The sequence below is a fragment of the Rana temporaria genome, chromosome 5, assembly GCF_905171775.1.
Source record: "Rana temporaria chromosome 5, aRanTem1.1, whole genome shotgun sequence".
Lineage (NCBI taxonomy): Eukaryota > Metazoa > Chordata > Amphibia > Anura > Ranidae > Rana > Rana temporaria.
In genome coordinates this window covers 85,036,032-85,055,254 of record NC_053493.1, presented here as the reverse complement: position 1 = coordinate 85,055,254, position 19,223 = coordinate 85,036,032, and the positions used below count along the sequence as shown (strand labels likewise).

At 41.3% G+C, this 19,223-nt stretch overlaps 1 protein-coding gene across 4 annotated transcripts in view; it reads right to left on the bottom strand.

Annotated features, from left to right (window-relative positions):
- RAPGEF5 (Rap guanine nucleotide exchange factor 5) overlaps positions 1–19,223 on the bottom strand; it is a 382,012-nt gene that overhangs the window by 4,688 nt on the left and 358,101 nt on the right. For all 4 annotated transcript variants that reach the window (XM_040352795.1, XM_040352797.1, XM_040352796.1 and 1 more), the window contains 5 exons: positions 16,566–16,656; positions 13,228–13,278; positions 11,156–11,243; positions 9,226–9,290; positions 4,013–4,067 (listed from right to left, as the gene is read on the bottom strand). In XM_040352795.1, the coding sequence (XP_040208729.1) occupies positions 4,013–4,067; positions 9,226–9,290; positions 11,156–11,243; positions 13,228–13,278; positions 16,566–16,656 (350 nt within the window). The remainder of the gene's footprint in view (positions 1–4,012; positions 4,068–9,225; positions 9,291–11,155; positions 11,244–13,227; positions 13,279–16,565; positions 16,657–19,223) is intronic.

Below are 19,223 nucleotides of genomic sequence, written 5' to 3'. Positions count from 1 at the left end.
CTCAACGGGAGTCTCAATTTCCCTGTCGGGCTGGTTTTCGACGAGAAACACGTTCGTGTGTATGCTAAGAAACCTGCGCATGCTCAGACTAAAGTATGAGACGGGAGCGCACCTTCGGTGAAAGTAGGGTTTGTAATGGAGATAGCACATTTGTCACGCTGTAACAGTCTGAAAAGTGCAAATTGTCTCTTACCAAACTTTTACTTAACACGCAGTAACATGAGATTAGCAAAAGCAGCCCCAAGGGTTGTGCCAGTGGAATCAAACTTCCCCTGCCGTTGTATGTGTTGTACGTCACCGCGTTTGAGAACGAGGAGATTTGGTCTTGAGTGTGTATGCAAAGAAAGCTTGTTAAGTTTCTCCACAAGCCTAACAAGGAACTCGTCGAGGAAAACGATGTTTCATTTACGACGAGTTCCTCGGTCGTGTGCAAGAGGCCTTAGGCTTCTCAACCACAGTTCCATGGAGTCCTAGGGTTCCTTCAGAGGGTGTTAGGGTTTCCATTGAACTTTTTAGCTACCTGTAAGGGAGTAATTCTTCCCATTGACCACAAGTGTAAGGAGAATTTTTCCCACTGACCATCACATGAATGTATCATGAGTTGTAGATACAGTAATAGTAATATTACTATGAGTTGTTCCCTGAGACCAGAAAGTAATTTCATGGGTTCCTCTGCGTTGAAAAGGTGGAGAAAGGATGCTTTATAAAATCAAAGCCTTTGGTGTGCGAGTATATAAATAAACAAATATATATATATATATATATATATATATATATATATATATATATATATATAAAATCTATCTATCTATCTATCTATCTATCTATCTATCTATCTATCTATCTATAGCTATAGATATATATATACATAACAAATAGAAATCAGAAGTCATTCTACAGCTGTTTCTAGTGGGGATAATACTGCAGTAAGAAAACAATAAAGAAAACATCTACTCTACAGTTGAACTGAAATAATTCAGACGTCTCCACAATTTCTATCTTGGGAGAAGGTGATTTCAGGAATTTAGCAATTTATAGCATGACTGGCATTCTACTTAAATGCATTCAGTGCTTTAATCACTTTTGTTTTTGAAAGCGGATCAACTAAATACAATATTTGCAAGAAGCTTTCTAAAGGGTAATTACTGCCTTTTTTGGGGTTTAGTCAAGAATGAAATGTTTCTCTTCTGCAGGAATTTAAATGATATTTATTAGTTAAGCTACACATTGAGCCTGGCCAGTTTCCATCTCACTGATTTCTGTGTACAGTCTTCTGTCTATAATCAAACACATAATATGCATTAAGCCCACAAGTTATTTGCATCGTGTTAGACGGCCGGTCTGCATAAGTGTTTTTAACACCATTCCCAGATACCAGCAGCAAATACAGATTACTTGAATCCCCTGAGTATTCAAATAGTCAACAAAGTCTTCACAAGGACTTGGCAGATTGGTCTAATGTCTTTATAAAATTCACACTGCTGATATTATGCCTTGAGGGCTTCTATCCTCATTTACCATCATCTCTTAATGTATCCAATCCCTGAAGCTGTGGATGAGTAATGAGACACTCTATGGGGTGAAAATGCTGTTCTCAATCTGCTATTTTTATAGACACAGTAACAATGACAATCAAAAATATCTTTCAGAGAATCTATGGTGTCTTATGGGGTTTTTCATTTGTAGCAGCTAATTTCTGCTATGATCTGTTTAATAGTGAAATGACAATATGACACTGTGTAAATGACAATGCTGCTGGCGTCGGCGTTTGAGATAAGGAACACTTTTTTCTTAAATTCAGAAACAATTTTGTTCACAAAAATGTTCAACGAATGATTCAACCGAGTCTGTCAGTGTGTAAATTAATATTAGAATGTAACCCTTAAAATGTTAGTAAAGGCCAACTATAACTACTCTTAACAATGTTCCCTCCTCCTACCTATCCTGCATACCCTGTATAAAACAAGATCTGTGTACTTCCCTTTTTTCAGTCCTGTGCTGTCACGTGATTCAGCAGACATGGTGTATGTAAGCGCTTGACAATGTCTGTGAATTCCCAGAGCCATGATATCACCTATGGGCTCCCATTGCCCACTATCATGGGACTAGAACAGACCAGATTTAAAAAAAGATAAGTACACAGATATTTTTTTTATACAAGGTAGGTAGGAGGAGGGGGGAGGGAATGTTTTTAAGAATAGTTATAGTTAGCCTTATCTTCTACTTAAATTTTTCCCTAGGTGCTGCCACATTTTTTTTGCTAATATATACATAACTGAAACTCTTTCTCCAGTGCTTTTTTTCTAAGGAACTAGGAATTCATGTTTTGGTAACATTACATTTACCAAATGTGTCACGCCTAGTATACTTAAAGGGGAGTTCCAGTCGTTTTTTGTTTATTAAAAGTCAGCAGCTACAAAAACTGTAGCTGCTGGCTTTTTATTAACATACGCTTACCTGTTCCACTGTCCAGCGGCGCGACGCCCAGAGCTTCGCTCCTCTCCTCCCCCCCACCTTCTCCACCTCCATTGTAACTGTGGGCACCCAGCTGTGACAGCATTTGGCTTCACGGGCGGGCACTCACTGTGCATGCGCAAACGGTGCAGCGCTCCCTGAGCGGACAGGCGATCGCCTGGGACCTGTCATGTGTCCCAGGTGATCGCCTACAGCAGGGGTGCCCAACCTTTTGAAGGCTGAGAGCCACTTAAGCGACTTAGTAACCAGTCGCGGGCCACAATGGGTGGCGTTGGCAGATGACAGGTCTGTGTCCAGTCTGCCTACGCAAAGCAGACACAGCCCAATCTACTCTATGGGCCCTCCGGTCCAATCAGATAGAAGGGGGCAGATCCACTTCTGTTTTTTTTAGCAGATCGGATTGGAGGTAGGCAGGTGTAAACGGACAAAAGTCTGTTTACATCTGCCGCTCCATAGAGGTGAATGGAGCATCCGATTGGGTTGGACCGATCATGTGAAAGGGGCCTAAGGCTGCTTTTACACTGATGGTCTGTGGTCTATTGAGGCGCAGTGTACCAGTTGTTTTCCCGCCGGTTAGCTGCACTTTGCCATTGATGTCTATTATCTCCTGCAGGTGTGGTGCACTTTCTAAAAAGCCACTTGCTTCCTCTACCGCCGGCTTCATTTACAGCACTTATGCTCTCGGCTGGCAGGTCGGCAACCTGCAATCTGGGCTTGCCAACCAGCCATCCCAGAGCAGGAGGTCATGGGCCACATCAGAGGGCTCCACGGGCCACATGTGGCCCCCGGGTCACTGGTTGGGCACCCCTGGCCTACAGGGAGGGGCCCCCAAAAGGCGATATGACGTATCGACTTAGCGGTCCCTGGGTGGTAGGAGGAAGTGGGACAGGAAGTCCCACTCCTACTGAAGCCCCTATTCCCCCCCAGAAAAAATGACATGCCAAATGTGGCATGTAAGGGGGCGAGGAGTGGATTAAGCGGAAGTTCCACTTTTGGGTGGAACTCTGCTTTAACTACATATTTGTCATTCTGTATAAGGAATATGCACACCATTTGCCAATGTCTCTTAGGCCTAATGAACACTGGGCATTTAGCCCTGTTGTATGAGATCCTAGTGTTTTGGTGTGGGCAGAAGGCAGAGTTTCACCATCCAGCCCTGCTGCCAGCAGAAGCTAAAAGCTGCTGTGGCTGGACGGAGCTGAATGGTGCACAGGCTAGAACTAACATTTAGTACAGTATGCACGCAGGGATGCCTGAAACGCAGATTTCTTGCCTTTCAGCATTCGTCCCTGGATACATACAGCCTTAAAGGTTAGTATTATTCGGTGCAACATCCAGGCACAGCAGCTTTCAGCCTCTCACTGAGAGTCAATTTAATAATAATGGTTGTTTCAATGAGTGATCAGACACAAGTAACATACAGTATATAGTTAGGGACTAGGATACATGTTGAACTGGCATAAGTAGTAGTTAATCCAAATAAAATTTCCTATTTATTACTGTTGTCTTACACAATTATACAAAGAAGATCACTTACCAAACTGGTTGTTCCTGCAGTATCGCAGTGATCGGACTGTGTCAGCTATCATATGCTAAGAATAAAAAAGAGGCAAAGAAAAAGGCATCAGCATGAGGCAGGACAGAATATCAGGCCCTGGCTGCACAGAATTTGTGTATCATAAATCCCTCGCCTGTAGTCTCTTCCAAAGTTCTTGCAATAAATGAGATTTTCTCTTTCCCAGGGATTAACCTATCTCTGTCACTTAAGAATAAAGTATTTGGCAAAGAAATTACCATAATTATTCCAGTCTTTTATTAATTCACATTTTCTATTCCCAGAACAGAAGTCAGGATGTAAAGTGGCTTACTGTCTCTCTTATTAACCACTTAGATTCCATTAACATTAACATTGCCAATATGCACCCTAAAGTCACACCTCTGTAATAGCAGTAACTGCTTAAGTGTTCAAAAATGAATAAGTGCAGCACTAGCAAAAAAAGGAGTATTTTGCACACAGCAGTTTACTATAGAAAGTCCTAATTCATGCACTCACACACTTTATCTGGCCCACACAGCTGCACAAGTGGAACAATGCGCAGAGTAAAATGGGCAGCGCCTGTGTGTTCATAAAATGAACATAATGCTCAGCAATGGATGTTACTTGGAAAACTATAGGGATTACACCGGATAAAAAGCCATGTGTTGGAAAAAGATAATTCTCTCTGGCACCAGGCAGCTCCAATCACATTGTTCTGTGCACATAGCCATTCATGATCTTTGCCAATGTCCACACTCAGCTCTTATTACTCTGACATCATGATTGTGCCTTTCATTAGTACTATGTGGAGGCATAATGACCAGCTTTCAGCTAAAGATTGGTCACTGAGCATTGCTTCCTCTTCTGATGTCAATTAAGTTAATTTGGTCATTCTGCATATATTCTGTATATATAACCTATGGTTAAGATTCCCTGTGCACTAATTAGTCACACATGTACAGCTTTCCAAATACCCTTCCTAAGCTTAATTCACAGTGAGCATATAGGTGGAGTTCCAAAAAGTGATATCAAGTATGACTTAAAGCGGGGGTTCACCCCAAAAAAATGTTTTAACATTACATTCAGCCGAGTTGTTAGAATGACAATCGGCTGTTTTTTTTTTAAATCTCCTTGCCGTACATACCGTTTTATATATATATGTTCACCGCGGCTTCCGGGTATAATCTGCGGGACTGGGCGTTCCTAATTGATTGACATGCTTCCGACCGGCGCATACAGCGCGTCACGAGTTGTCCAAAGAAGCCGGACTGCGAGTCGGCTCTATACGGCGCCTGCGCACCGACGTTGGGCTTCTTTCGGCAACTCGTGACGCGCTGTATGCGCCGGTCGGAAGCATGTCAATCAATTAGGAACACCCAGTCCCGCAGATTATACCCGGAAGCCGCGGTGAACATATATATATATATATATAAAACAGTATGTATGGCAAGGAGATTAAAAAAAAAACAGTCGATTGTCATTCTAACAACTCGGCTGAATGTAATGTTAAAACATTTTTTTGGGGTGAACCCCCGCTTTAAGTCATACTTGATATCACTTTTTGGAACTCCACCTATATGCTCACGGTGTTGAATATTTAGCTAGCAAAGCAAAGGCCTCCACACCAAAGATTACAGTAGAACTATGGGCAAAACAGTCTTTGTCATTTTGGATAGAGTAAAGAAGGGTTGTAATCCCTTTCAGATTTTGACATCTGTGTCCTATTGCAGAGATGTATCTTCACCTCCTGTCTCTTAGACAAACAGGAAGTGAGAGGACAATCCTGCAAATTAAGGGAATTATTTGGGGACCCCCCAGGTCACTAGAAATAGTGTTCCTATTAGAAGATTTGCCCTCTATTTGGGATTTTATTTTACTTTCAGAGATAATGGTAAGCAGGACAAATAAAAGGTGTGAATCTCCTAAACCTGGGCAGACAGCAGTAAAATCTGACAAGGGTTCCAATCCCTCTTCACTCTATCCAAATCTAAAAAAAAAGCAGTTTTCCTATAGTTATACTTAACAGTCAGAGTAAAGTAAAGTATCTACATTATTTGCTCATCTCTAGCAGATAGCCAGTTGACCTCCAAAAGTAGTTCAAGAATAACAACCTACATATTCTACTAGTTACTGTATACTGAATAATACATTTACATATAAAGTGTGTCTATTAGAGTTGATTAAAAAAAAACAGCAACATCAGTACACATGACCATGACTCACAACTCTTATCAGAAAATGAAAGGCCAGAATATGATAATCATCGCTCCTGTGAGGTAAAGGAAATGCTGCACTCAGGAGTTCAACTGGCAGCAGTGAATCATCATAACCTATTAGACAAAACATAAGGTGGCTGATGCTCCTGCGGTCATGCACTCTCAGATCAACCCTCATTGTTCAGCCACATCTGGATTTGAAGTCACATGTACACTGAGGCTTAAATGTCATTTTTATTCCTGCTCAGGAACAAAGCTGCTAGGACAAAATCAAAACAATAGACACTGCATTCAAAATGGCAAACGCCATCTGCTGGGTTGATGGCGGTTCAAGACATGTTGACAACCTATTTGTATCCTTACAGAAAAGCCAAACAGCAGAGCTGAAAATATAAACCGCATGCAGTGTGTTTACTGCTTCTGAAAATCAAAACAATCCAAAGCAGCACACGCAGGAAATCATTTCCTGATGATCAATCTCCTGGCAGCTTCGATTTAGCACAGAAGGAGAACAACACAAGGTGGGAGGGGGGAGGGGGGATGTTTCAGGGGCAGAGGAGACTAATGAGCCACATCACAACAACATGTCACTTAGCCAGAACTAAAACATTTCAACAGAGAGGCATCAGCTAAAAATAATCTGTTTACTACAAGTGCACTTTACACATAAACACACACAGCAAGAAAAAAATAAAAATTATCTGAAATTATGTTTGTATTTCAGAAAGTAACCAGAGTTTCTTGATAATGTGGCACAAACATAGTACTGTCTGGGATCCTTTAAAGGAGAAATATAACCAAAGCTCTTTTGGCTATACTTATCCTGAGGATCACAGTAGTGCCCTTCGTTCCGCATTCCTGTGAGCTGCTGTTGGCTGATGTCACAGAGTCCTTCCAGGCTCTGAATAGATCCTGACCATATGGTGGGGCTCTGTGCAGAAACCTTGACTGACAGCTGGCTAAGCCTCTCAGCGAGCTGCTGAGTGGCTGAGCCAACCGTTCTGTCCCCTCCACACAGCTCAGCGCTCCAGTGAGCACTGGAGGGGCAGAGCAGAGAACCAGTGACTGACAGCCACCGTCTCTCTGCTCGCAAAACACTGAGAACTGATCGATCATCAGACCTTGATCACTCAGTTTTCAGTCTTAGAGCTGCATCCACCTAGGTGAGTATAAAGTTTTGTTAACTCTTACTTCTCTTTTAATTCTTAACATGGAAGATGTATTTGAGCTGGGGAAGTGCAGTATCTTGCATGATGTTGACGTTCTTACAGGGTTTACTAGTTCTGTATGCCCAGGGCCAGATTAAGAACATCATGGGCCTGGTGCTGAGGATTTTGGTGGGGCCTTTTATGAATAATAAATAAATGCGTGGGAATGACATGAACGCAGCCCGGCCAAGGCAAGTGATCAAAGGCACAGAACCCAGAAGTAAGACCGGGTGAAGATGGAAGTGCCCAGGTCACGCCTGATTCATCACAGCGCAGCACTGGAGGGCTCAGTCTGAAAATGTAAGTGTACCCTAACGTGGTAATATGCTGTGCATACTTGTACGTTGTGGCATAACCTACCCCAGGGCCTCTAAAAAGTAGTAATGTCAGGAAAGTTTACTACCACTTTAATATCACAGGATCCCAGGAGCCTCTCATGGGGCCCCTACTGACCCAGTGGCCCTTGGGCAGTGCCTAAGTGCACAGTTACCATAAATGATAGGCGTCCCATATTTTTACCAGTTGGTATGGTAGGTCTTCAACTGCATACCCGCCAAATGTGGGGTTTCTGTGACCTCTGGTCGTCGAGCTACAACCCCCGAAGTCTATCTTTTTTTTTTTGGGCAAATGGGCCTATCTTGAGAAAGGGGCCTGGAGCTGCAGCTCCAATAGCCCCTATGTTAATCCGGCCCTGTGTATGCCCACTGATGACTATAGAGGGTCTTCCCACTCAAAATCCCCAAAGATCATCTGTCACCAGCTATCTCCAAAACTATAATTACTATAGCCTATCACCTTTTCCCAGGGGGTCACTGCCATGCCTTCAAACTCACTAAATAGAAAATGGGTTTATGCATGGTTGGGCAGGGCAGTCTCTGGTCAGCAACACAGGTGGTATTGCATCAGTTTTCCCTTTTCAAATTTTTTTGTTTTTGAAAGTGGAACCTTTTAGGATAGACATTATTACAGAGGATGTTATTGCATTCCATTTATGCCTTGCATTTGGTCATGTGACATCAAAGATAAAAAAATAAGTGATGGGAAAGTATAGGTAAGCATCTTGGTACCAGGCTGTGAAATGCACTGTAACAACATCAGGCTACATTGATCTGCTCAGTGTATTGAGGATTTTAATGTAAGGGTAGTATTAGTAATAAAATCATATTGCTGGGTCCATAAAGAGAAATCCCCAAAATCACTGTTGCTTTTGGCCTAGCTCCATAATTGTCATTTTCATCCTAGCTTTGTTATCTAATAGATCACTGACATAAAAAGTACACAAGATGAAAGCTCAGGCTTTCAAACCTTATTTGGGTGCATGTGTGTTAAAGGCCAGTGACCTCATAAGTAGTAAAGCCAGGACCAAAGTAGTAGACTTATCTTTAAAGCCCAACTCTGGGCACAAAAAATTTCCACTTTTATAGCAGTTATACTTTCCATTGGCAGAAGAAAACCCTCCCTTTATTCTACAGCTGTCAAATCTGTTTTATTTTTACATGCGCAGGCAAGTGATGCTCTGAAGGTCTCATAGACCCCAGTTCTATGGCCCTAGCTCTGCTGCCCTCTCCACCAGGTTCATCACAAAAGAAGTAAAGAGATTTGATTCAGTACTGTAAAATATAGTGTGATCCAATGAGATCTTATAAATCAGATCAGTAAAACAGAAATCCGATTTCTTACTATGGTTTATTACAATTACATACTACCCATTCTTATTGCACTCTTATCAATAAAAATATGCATAATGTATTTTTAGCCAGACCTAATTTAAAAACATGTAATAACTTACCAGCTTTTCAAAGTTGACAAGGTTATCCAAAAATGTTTTATTTCCTTCATGAATAAACGTGACATCTAAAAGAAATAAAACAGATCAATGACTGCATTTGACCAAATTTTTTTTTTTTAACAGAATCTGCAGTGCTGCCACAAAACAATAGTTAATCCCTGCCCACAGTGACAGCGATACACTTAGTTGAAATTTGAAGCTAAACTCCAGGAAGACAAATAAATAAAAATGCCAACAGATGTAGAATGTGATGCTTGTTTTTTCTGGGGTATGATGCAATACAGAGGAATGCTTACCTTAATTCAGGATATGGCAGCCTTCCTCCTCATATGCTCCAGTTGTGACAACTGGTCCCCCTAAGCTGTTCCTCTTGCCCATCTCCACCTGGTCATATCACTGCACTTCTCTCTGACATCATACATTGCAGGACCTGCAATTAACAGTGGCACCCCTTCCCCCCATTCTGGAGCTAGACAGTGGAGGAACAGACAATTGGTTGCTGCGGGACCTTGATTTAAAGTGGTTGTAAACCCTATTCATGAAATCTGACCTGGGTGCATATATCTGTAGTGTTTAATTATCTCTCTCCAAAGCTCTAAATGCCGTGTATTGCTGCTGTTCTGTTTCTCGGTTATCAGCATGATAACTTCTGACGAGTTCTCAAACACACAAGATAACAGCAGCTGGAGATTTGTGTCAGGGAGGGTACTTAAAGATAGATAAGCAGAGAGCTTGTCTATTCGCAGTACAGCTCTGCATGCTCCTTTGTTCCTCTACCTTTGTGGATTGGGGGGGGGGGGGGACTTTCCTCCATTAAGCTCTCACAGTGTATGCCCAGACTCCACACCCACTGCTGGAAGAGGAAACAAGATTTCTAACACGATGTGCACTTTCTAAAGAGCGCAGAAAGGGAAGGACTTCAGATATACATGTAAAAGTTATGTAGGGAGATTTGTTTAATCTCTGTGTATCATCTGAGGCTAATCACTTGGTATAGGAGAGAGTTTACAACCACTTTAAGGTAAGTAATAATATTACTCGCTATTCCATCCTCCCCATGTAAAATGAGCATTAGATCCTGCATCAGTTGGGGGGAAGTGAGTGGGAATTTTTTATTTTATTTAATTGCACCTGAATTTCTGTTTTAATATTTAAATATTAACTTGAATCTTCACAATGGTGGCTCTCTTTTTTTCCCCCCATTATGTTTATCCTGCTAATTATGTGATAGAAGTCTAAAAACACCCAAGGTACAGTAAACAGCTAAGAAAAATAAATTTTAAAGCTGTCTGCATAGGCCTATACATTGAATATTAAACACATATATAACAGAATGCTAGTGAATTTACCATGGCTCAGTCAGGATAGGCAGATAAATCAGTATAATTTAAGATACTTAACATTCAGAAATAACAGAACACTCACAAGAGCAACATTTTGCTTTAAATTTTAATTACTAGAGATCCTTAAGAGCTTCAGAAAAGCTTCAAAGCTACCAAAGCGGGAACACAATTTGCATTTAAACCAGTGTGGGTACAGCTGTCTTTTAAGCAGAGGAAATTGTGAAATAATTGAGCCACAAATTATAGACATGGCCCGCACATTTGTACTTCAATCAGAATGCATTTATATGAAATATCAGCCATGAAAAAAACGGATGAAAAGAGAAATATATATTTTTTTCATTCAGATTGTGCATCATATACACTCCCATTATTTATCTAAATAGGGACTTTTACAGATTTCCCTCTAAGGCTTTATTATAGTTTTTTTGAAGGTGGTATTGAGGGCTACAGAATTATCATGACTATTCCAGGCTGACCCTTGTATGACATCCACTAAAGTCCCTCAAACCTGACAAACCCTCATTGATTTTTATACAAGTAAACCAGAAGTACCTGCTATATACAGATCAATGCGATTAAATTACCTTTTAAAAGTAAAGGCATGAAGGGGATTTTGGGTGGCTTCATTTTCTTGAAAGTGTCTCTGTAAGCTTTGTGATTTAAGGATGGATCCTGTAAATTGCAATGAACATGAAAGCAAATTTTACCATACAAATTAAGCAATACATGTTTGATTGATCTGAAATTAACATCTCAATATAGCAGCAAATTAAAGACCTATCACCAACTGCATAAAAACCTTTAATGAAATTTAACAAAATAATTGCCAGCAGTCATTAAAGTGTACCTGTGCCTATACCAGATTTTCGCAACTTTTTTAATACAGAGGAACCCGTGAAATAAGTTTACGTCTCGGAAAATCCCTATGAAATTATTGCATCTCTAGTTTATTTGAGTGGTCTGTAATTAGTAAATACAAAAACAGGTAAAAGGATAAAGAATGCAGTTTATCTGGCATATTAGACACCTAGATCAGAACACTGCCCTGCTCTATAAGAAAAATATGTTTTCGTAACAATCATGAAATGGAAGAAATAATAATAATGGGCAGAAAGGAAACACCAATGGTGCCGCAATGTCTGTGTCTATGGACGCAGGCATCACGTCTCAGGACTGAGCTCACAGGTGCGCAAAATCATTGAACAGAGGACGTAAGTACGGTATATCATGTTTGTTATATTAAAAAAAAATCTTGACTTCACAATTACTTTAATGGTCAATTGGAGGACGACACTAACATTGTTAACCAGTGGGAAAACTGCCCCCGTACAAAGAGCTAGAAACTCTTAGAAACTCTTTATTGCTCAAGAAACCCCTAGCATTCTTTGGAGCAACCCCTGGGGTTTACAGAACCCTGGATGAGAAATTCTGGCCTCTGTTACTCTGTCCATGCTGGCTAACTACCCCACCACTGTATCTGAGCCAGGTCTCTTTTCGTAAAAATAGCGATGTACAGAAGATGAAATTGACAGCTTTGCAAATGCTCGTTCTAGTGGGCATCTATACATAAAAAAAAAGTGGGATTAAAAAAAAAATCTTACATATCCACCTAGATGGCTGCAGCATGGATCCTTATCTGGGTCATCAGCCAACAGGGGGCTTTAGCCTGCTGTCAGCTGGATCTGGGCCACATGAGTGCAGGACTAAGTGCACTCTTGTGACCCACAGAAGAAGTATGGCCAAAAAAGACATACTTCTCCTATCATTTCAGTTAGCTTAAGACCCCTTTCACACTGAGGAGTTTTTCAGGCGGTACAGCACTAAAAATAGCGCTGCTATACCACCTGGAAAACTTGCACTGCATACCCAATGTGAAAGCCAGAGGGCTTTCACACGGAGTCGTTGTGCTGGGAGAGAAAAAAATCTCCTGCCAGCAGCATCTTTGGAGCAGTGAGAGAAGCGACGTGTATACCGCTCCTTCCCATTTAAAACAATGGGAAACCGCGGCAATACCACCCGCAATGCGCCTCTGCAGAGGCGCATTGTGGGCGGTATTAACCCTTTATCGGCCGCTAGCGGGGGTTAATACCGCACCGGTAGCGGCCGAATCCTGCGGCAAATCTGACGGTATAGCGCTGCTATTTTTAGCGGCGCTTTACCGCCACCGCGCCTCCCGCCCCAGTGTGAAAGGGGCCTTATAGAAAGTCCATTGTTTACAATCATTTGCTCTTGATATACAGTCAATGTGCAATAGTACTCGCAGCTTGAATATGTTATGATTCATATAATGAACAAACTTTACAAAGTGCCAAATAATTAATTCTATGATTTTTTTTACACTAAGCTGATCACATTCACATATAGAAAAAAAAGCCTCTCGAAGATTATTCCATGTTCAGATCTGTTATCTGGATGGGTATGCCATATGCAAACAGCTATTAACCTCTAATTAAAATGGACTACACTCATCATACAAAGCCTATCTCAAGTCACTGCTACCCCCAATTCTGCAGATGCATAGATCTTCCTTTTTTGTTATCCTGAGTTTGCAGTTTCAGTTTGGCGTGGTATTGTGTGGAGGTGATGGGAAAGCTGTAAGCAAAAATGAAATATCTGCACTGCGACAGAACAAGTGTAAACAGGGCAGGAAACTCACCGTCAGACTTTCAAGTTCGGAGAAAAGTTTCTTGAACTTTCCTGGGATTTTCTTGGAAGGAAAATAAAGAGAATATATAATGTTACCCTGTAGCACAGGAACACAAAAAATATTTGACGGCTCTGCTTGGATTCTGTGCCCTGTGGAGTAGTACGCAACGTGCAATGAATGACAAGCATCTGTATTACTAATCTGATACTGCTAAAAAAAAAAAATGAAGCCAAGACACCAAGTAAAGACAAAACAACATTTTATATATCTGTAAAAGCATACCCAAACACACAAAAAAATGTTCAGATGGACTAGTCTACAAAACAGTTTCATCTGCAATTTAAAGTGGGGGTTCACCCTATTAAAAAAAAAAAAAAATATTTTTTTATTCTAGCATTACATTCGGCATCGTAGCGCGAGCTACAGTATGCCGGTCTTACATTTTTTATCCCCGTACTCACTGTGCTATTCCACATTGAAGATTCCGGGGAATGGGCGTTCCTATGGTGAGAGAAGGTGATTGACGGCCGGCCCTGGCACATCACGCTTCTCCGGAAATAGCCGAAATAGGCTTGGCTCTTCACGGCGCCTGCGCATAGCCTGTGCGCAGGCGCCGTGAAGAGCCGAGACCTACTCCGGCTGTCTTCGGGGAGCGTGACGTGCCAGAGCCGGCCGTCAATCATCCTCCCTCTCCATAGGCACGCCCATTCCCCGCGGGAGTCGGAATCTTCAATGATCAATAGCACAGTGAGTACGGGGATAAAAAATGTAAGACCGGCATACTGTAGCTTGCGCTACGATGCCGAATGTAATGCTATAATGATGTTAAGGAGGGTGAACCACCGCTTTAAGCAAATATTTGAACGTTTGTAATTGCTGAAAATAAACAACAATACATCTGCATATTTTCGGCAGTGTGGGCCCAAATCACAGAATAAATCTTAAATGTGGTTTAGAGATACAAAGTGGGGACAGTTGTCTTTCAATTACAACTTCACAATTCACTGGTACAAAGTGTAGAAGCTCAATAATTAGTCCTAAAGCCCAAACAATAGTGCACAGGTTATGTATTTTCCCACAGAAGACCACAACATATATGCAGACTTACACTGTATATCCAGGACTCTTGAGGCTTGAGGACAAGATCAAAAGCTCCCAAATCAGAAATATTGATTTACTCCTCAGTTATGAGCTAAGGGCCAGATTCTCATACCCGCAGCGCAGCGTAGCGTAACCGGTTTACGTTACACCGCCGCAAGTTTTCAGTCTAAGTGCCCGATCCACAAAGCACTTACCTGGAAACTTGCGGCGGTGTATCGTAAAGACGTCCGGCGCAAGGTGGCCCAATTCAAATGGGGCGGGTACCATTTAAATTAGGCGCGCTCCCGCGCCGGACGTACTGCGCATGCTCCGTTCGCAAGCTTCCCGTCATGCTTTGTGCGAAATTACGATGCGCCGGCGTGTTGAGAATCGCGACGTGCGTAACGTACTTACGCCGGGAAAACAAAAAAATCCAAAAGCGACGCAGGAAAGACGGGCATACTTTAACATGGTGGAGTACTTTTACACCATGTTAATAGCAGCCCTATCTTTGCGACGGGAATCTAAAACTTGCGCCGACGTAACGACGGGAAAAAGCTTTGTGGATCGCCGTAACTGCTAATTTGCATACCCGACGCTGGTTTACGACGCAAACTCCCCCCAGCGGCGGCCGAGGTATTGCATCCTATGATCCGACAGTGTAATTCAATTACACCTGTCGGATCTTAGAGCAAACTATGCGTAACTGATTCTATGAATCAGTCGCATAGTTAGGACGACCCGAAAACAGAGATACGCCATCGTATCTCTTTTGTGAATCTGGCCCTAAGTTCTTACTAAAGTCTTTATCACAGAGATGCGATTATTAATTTACTGTTAATAGAGGTGTATATCCAATGGGGTTGATTTACTAAAAGGTAAATAGACTTTGCTGTTGCACACTGCAAGTGCAGTTGCTCCAGAGCTTAGTAAATGAGGTGAAGCGTCACTTTGCAAGGAAGACCCAATCACATGCAAGGAAAATGAAAAGAAAATAAATAAATTATGGAATTTCTGCTTGCACATGATTGAATGATGGAAGTCAGCAGAACTTCCCCTCATTCATTAAAGTGGATGTAAACCCGATTTTTTTTTTTTTTAATGTCACAATGTACAGTTTAAGCTTTCCTATCATCTGTGGCCAGTCTTGCCCCACAGAGTTAATCCAGCTCTGAGCAATCTTCTTTTATTGTTCAGTGAAATAAAACGGACTTACAGAGAAAAACCTTAGTCCGTTCCTCCCCCTTGCTGTGAATGACAGGTTATTTACATATCTCACGCAGTAGCCTGGAGACAAGGATTATTTTTTAATTCCCACCCCCACTCATTTTCTGAAGTCATATGGTTACTCATATAAGGTGTATAAGGAATACACAGGAAAAAATGCATGTTGACAAGGGGAGTGTAGAGGTGGGCGGAGAGTCTACTGACATCACGACTCCACCCACAGAATCTGTAGTTTTTCAGTTCTTATAACAGACAGAGGGGAGCCATTTGACAGGTAAGGATACATGCAGGAGGCATGTATATCCTTATAGATCAGCACTATGGCAGTAGTTTAGAAAGGATGAGAGTGGGTTTACATCCACTTTAAGCTATGGAGCAACTGAATTTTCAAAGTGCACAGTTTATTCCCCTGGCAGTAATATTAAATCATATATCATGTATGTTAAAGTAGATCTTTCTTCCCTTTACTAAAACACACATCAGCATGCATCTCTGTATACTGATGTAAAATCAACTAACACTTTTTTTTGATTATTTTGGGGATTTACTTACATTATTGTGGTAAATTCCTGGTTTACCTAAAGGCATTGATAACATAGCCTCAGCCACGCTGATACTCCCTGGGAAACCAATGTCATCAGGGAGATCTTGTACCAAATTTGTAAGATCTTGCAAGAGAAAGCGCATGACACCATTTGCTTTGTCTTATGTATGCGCTGTATGAAAACACACTCTTATGTTGGTTAAAAACAAAATTTTTTTTTTAAACAGACAAATGTAATGTACAGCGCATGCACAAGACAGCACAACTATATTGCGGGTTGACCCCAGACATACACCTTTAAAGTGGCGGCACAGGAGTGGAAGGACATGCAGCAAAGAGGCTGCATGAAAAGTACTACATGATGAGGAGAGGCAATTCTTTAGGTTTAGGTACTCAAGTTCTGTTAAAGCCATATGTCCTAATACAGAAATACCGTGGTTCATTTTTTATTTCTCAAACGAAGTACCAACAATTATAAGTTGTTGAAAAGCCTTACCTCCCATGTCTGTGACAGCCGACAGACAGATGCCGTGTTCAGACCCATTATAATTGCAAAAAAAGAATTCAAATTCCTTTGAGCTTTACAACTGTTAGAAAAAAAAAAAGAATGCATCACTCACATTGTATTTACCACACACACACCATATTATTTTATTTCTCCTATATCTAAAGGGAGCCCAAAAGTGGAGAAATATGGGAGCTGAAATTGTTAGTTTGGTTTTTAAGGTCTCAAGCCTGTTGCTCTAAAGCTTTCCTACAACAAATATGCAGGCCAGGATTCCTGACTTCACTAGCTGCATACTGGTTCAAGGACAATGGCTTAATAGGTAGTTAAGCAAGCAAAAGTATGACCATCCCAGGAGCTTGCACACTTAAAACCTAAGTTCACAGTGGCAGGTCCCATATTTTTATCTTCGCAGGTTAGGCCCTTTGTTGCATCCAACTGTATTTTAAGCTCTGCCTAATAAAACCATGGATATAGGTTAACAAGGGTACACTTTACCCAGGTTGAATTAACCACTTGCTTACTGGGCACATATACCACCTTCCTGCCAAGGTGAAATTTCAGCTTCCAGCACTGCGTCGCTTTAACTGACAATTGCGCTGTCGTGCGACGTGGCTCCCAAACAAAATTGACGTCCTTTTTTTCCCACAAATAGAGCTTTCTTTTGGTGGTATTTGAGCCCCAAAAAAAAAAACACAATATTTTTTACTTTTTGCTATAATAAATATCCCATTTAAAAATATATATATATATTTTTTTCTCAGTTTAGGCCGATACGTATTCTTCTACATATTTTTGGTAAAAAAATAAAAAAAAATCTGCAATAAGCGTATAGTGATTGGTTTACGCAAAAGTTACAGCGCCTACAAAATAGGGGAAATAATTATTATTTTTTTTACTAGTAATGGCGGCAATCTGGGCTTTTTATTGGGACTGCGACATTATTGCGGAGACATCGGACACTTTTTTGGGACCATTCACATTTATACAGCGATCAGTGCTATAAATATGCCCTGATTACTGTATAAATGTGACTGGCAGGGAAGGGGTTAACACTAGGGGGCAAAGAAGGGGTTAAATGTGTACCCTGGGAGTGATTCTTACTGTGGGGGAAGGGGACTGACTGGGGGAGGTGAGCGATCTGTGTCCCTATGTACAAGGGACACAGCATTGGTCTCCTATCCCTGACAGGACGCTCGGCGGCCATCGCGGCCGCCTGGCACGCGCATCGTGTTCCCAGTAATGCGGTGGGTGCGCGCGCGCCGCCCCTAGTGGCTGTAAAAGACGAGGACGTCATATGGTGTCCTGTCAGAACAATAGATCTATCGTGCCGCCGTCAATTGACGGCGGCCGGTAGTATAGTGGTTAAACAGTACAAAGCTTTTTTTCAATTGAATGCTCAGCTGAATCACAAGCATAAACAAATAATTTGCATGGCTCAGCACTGCAGGAGACACAGGAGATAGACACTCCTGGAAGTGTCACTTTCTGAAGAGACTCCGGCTCTGCTGAGTGCACGTGTGCTGGCAGGGAACATGCCAACAGAGTGAGCAGAGGGATGATTATCTGAACAAAATTAAAAAAAAAAATTAATAGGTCGAACAGTTCCAATACTATATGTATTAAGATTTCTGTCTGGAGTCCAGCTTTAAAACAGTATACAGTATTACTTGGCTGCACTGATTGTAATGGAAATTATGATAAATTATTCCCAACGAATAGAACTGGATTCTGATGGATGGAGACTGGAAACTGTAAATCATCAGGGAGTCCAGTGAAACTTGTTTAGACCTCAGAATTATAAATAGAAAGAGGCACTCCTAAACACACTTGCTGATTCATAAATAACATGCATGGCCTATAGATTTTATTCCAGCTCGCACATACACCCCGAGGAATTCTCTGCATAATGCATAGTCTGGAAGAAAAGAACAATTTACTGCTGTAAGACAAAGGGGTTCTTAGATGTTTTACCACAGATTTGACTTCATTTTTCCACAAAAGAGAAGAAAATGTGGCAGGAGGTAACCAATCACTGTCATTTATATTTCTATCTGAAAATATCTGTATGAGATTCACAGTACATGAACACTGTGAAATGGAAACTAGTCTCTGGTGAGAACGTCTGAAGTCCAATGATAATCATTACACCAGTTAAAGATGAGCTCCAGGCAGATGCACAAAAACGCCATTTAGGCCTCCTTTACACGGGTGGGTCTACTGAGGTGTACATGGTGGCTGCTATATTTATTCCTAACTTCTGCAAGATCTCTTTTTTTTTGTGCTACACAATACCTGTACTTAGCGGCTCTTTCTCACTATGCAAGACTATGATTTGGCTAATAGCGAATTACCGCTTCCCATCCGGGCCAATTCTGACACTTCACTCCTACATGTGAAAATAGTTATTTTTTTGCTAGAAAATTACTTAGAACCGCCCTATAGAATAAAATGGTGGGTGTTGCGATTTTTTATGTCACACGGGGTTTGCGCAGCGTTTTTTCAAACGCAATTTTTTGTAGGTAAAAAAACACTTTCATGATTTAAAAAACAAAAAAAACACTGAAGGTAGCCTCATTTTTTTGTATGATGTGAAAGATGATGTTACACCTAGTAAATAGATACCCAACATATCATGCTTTAAAATTG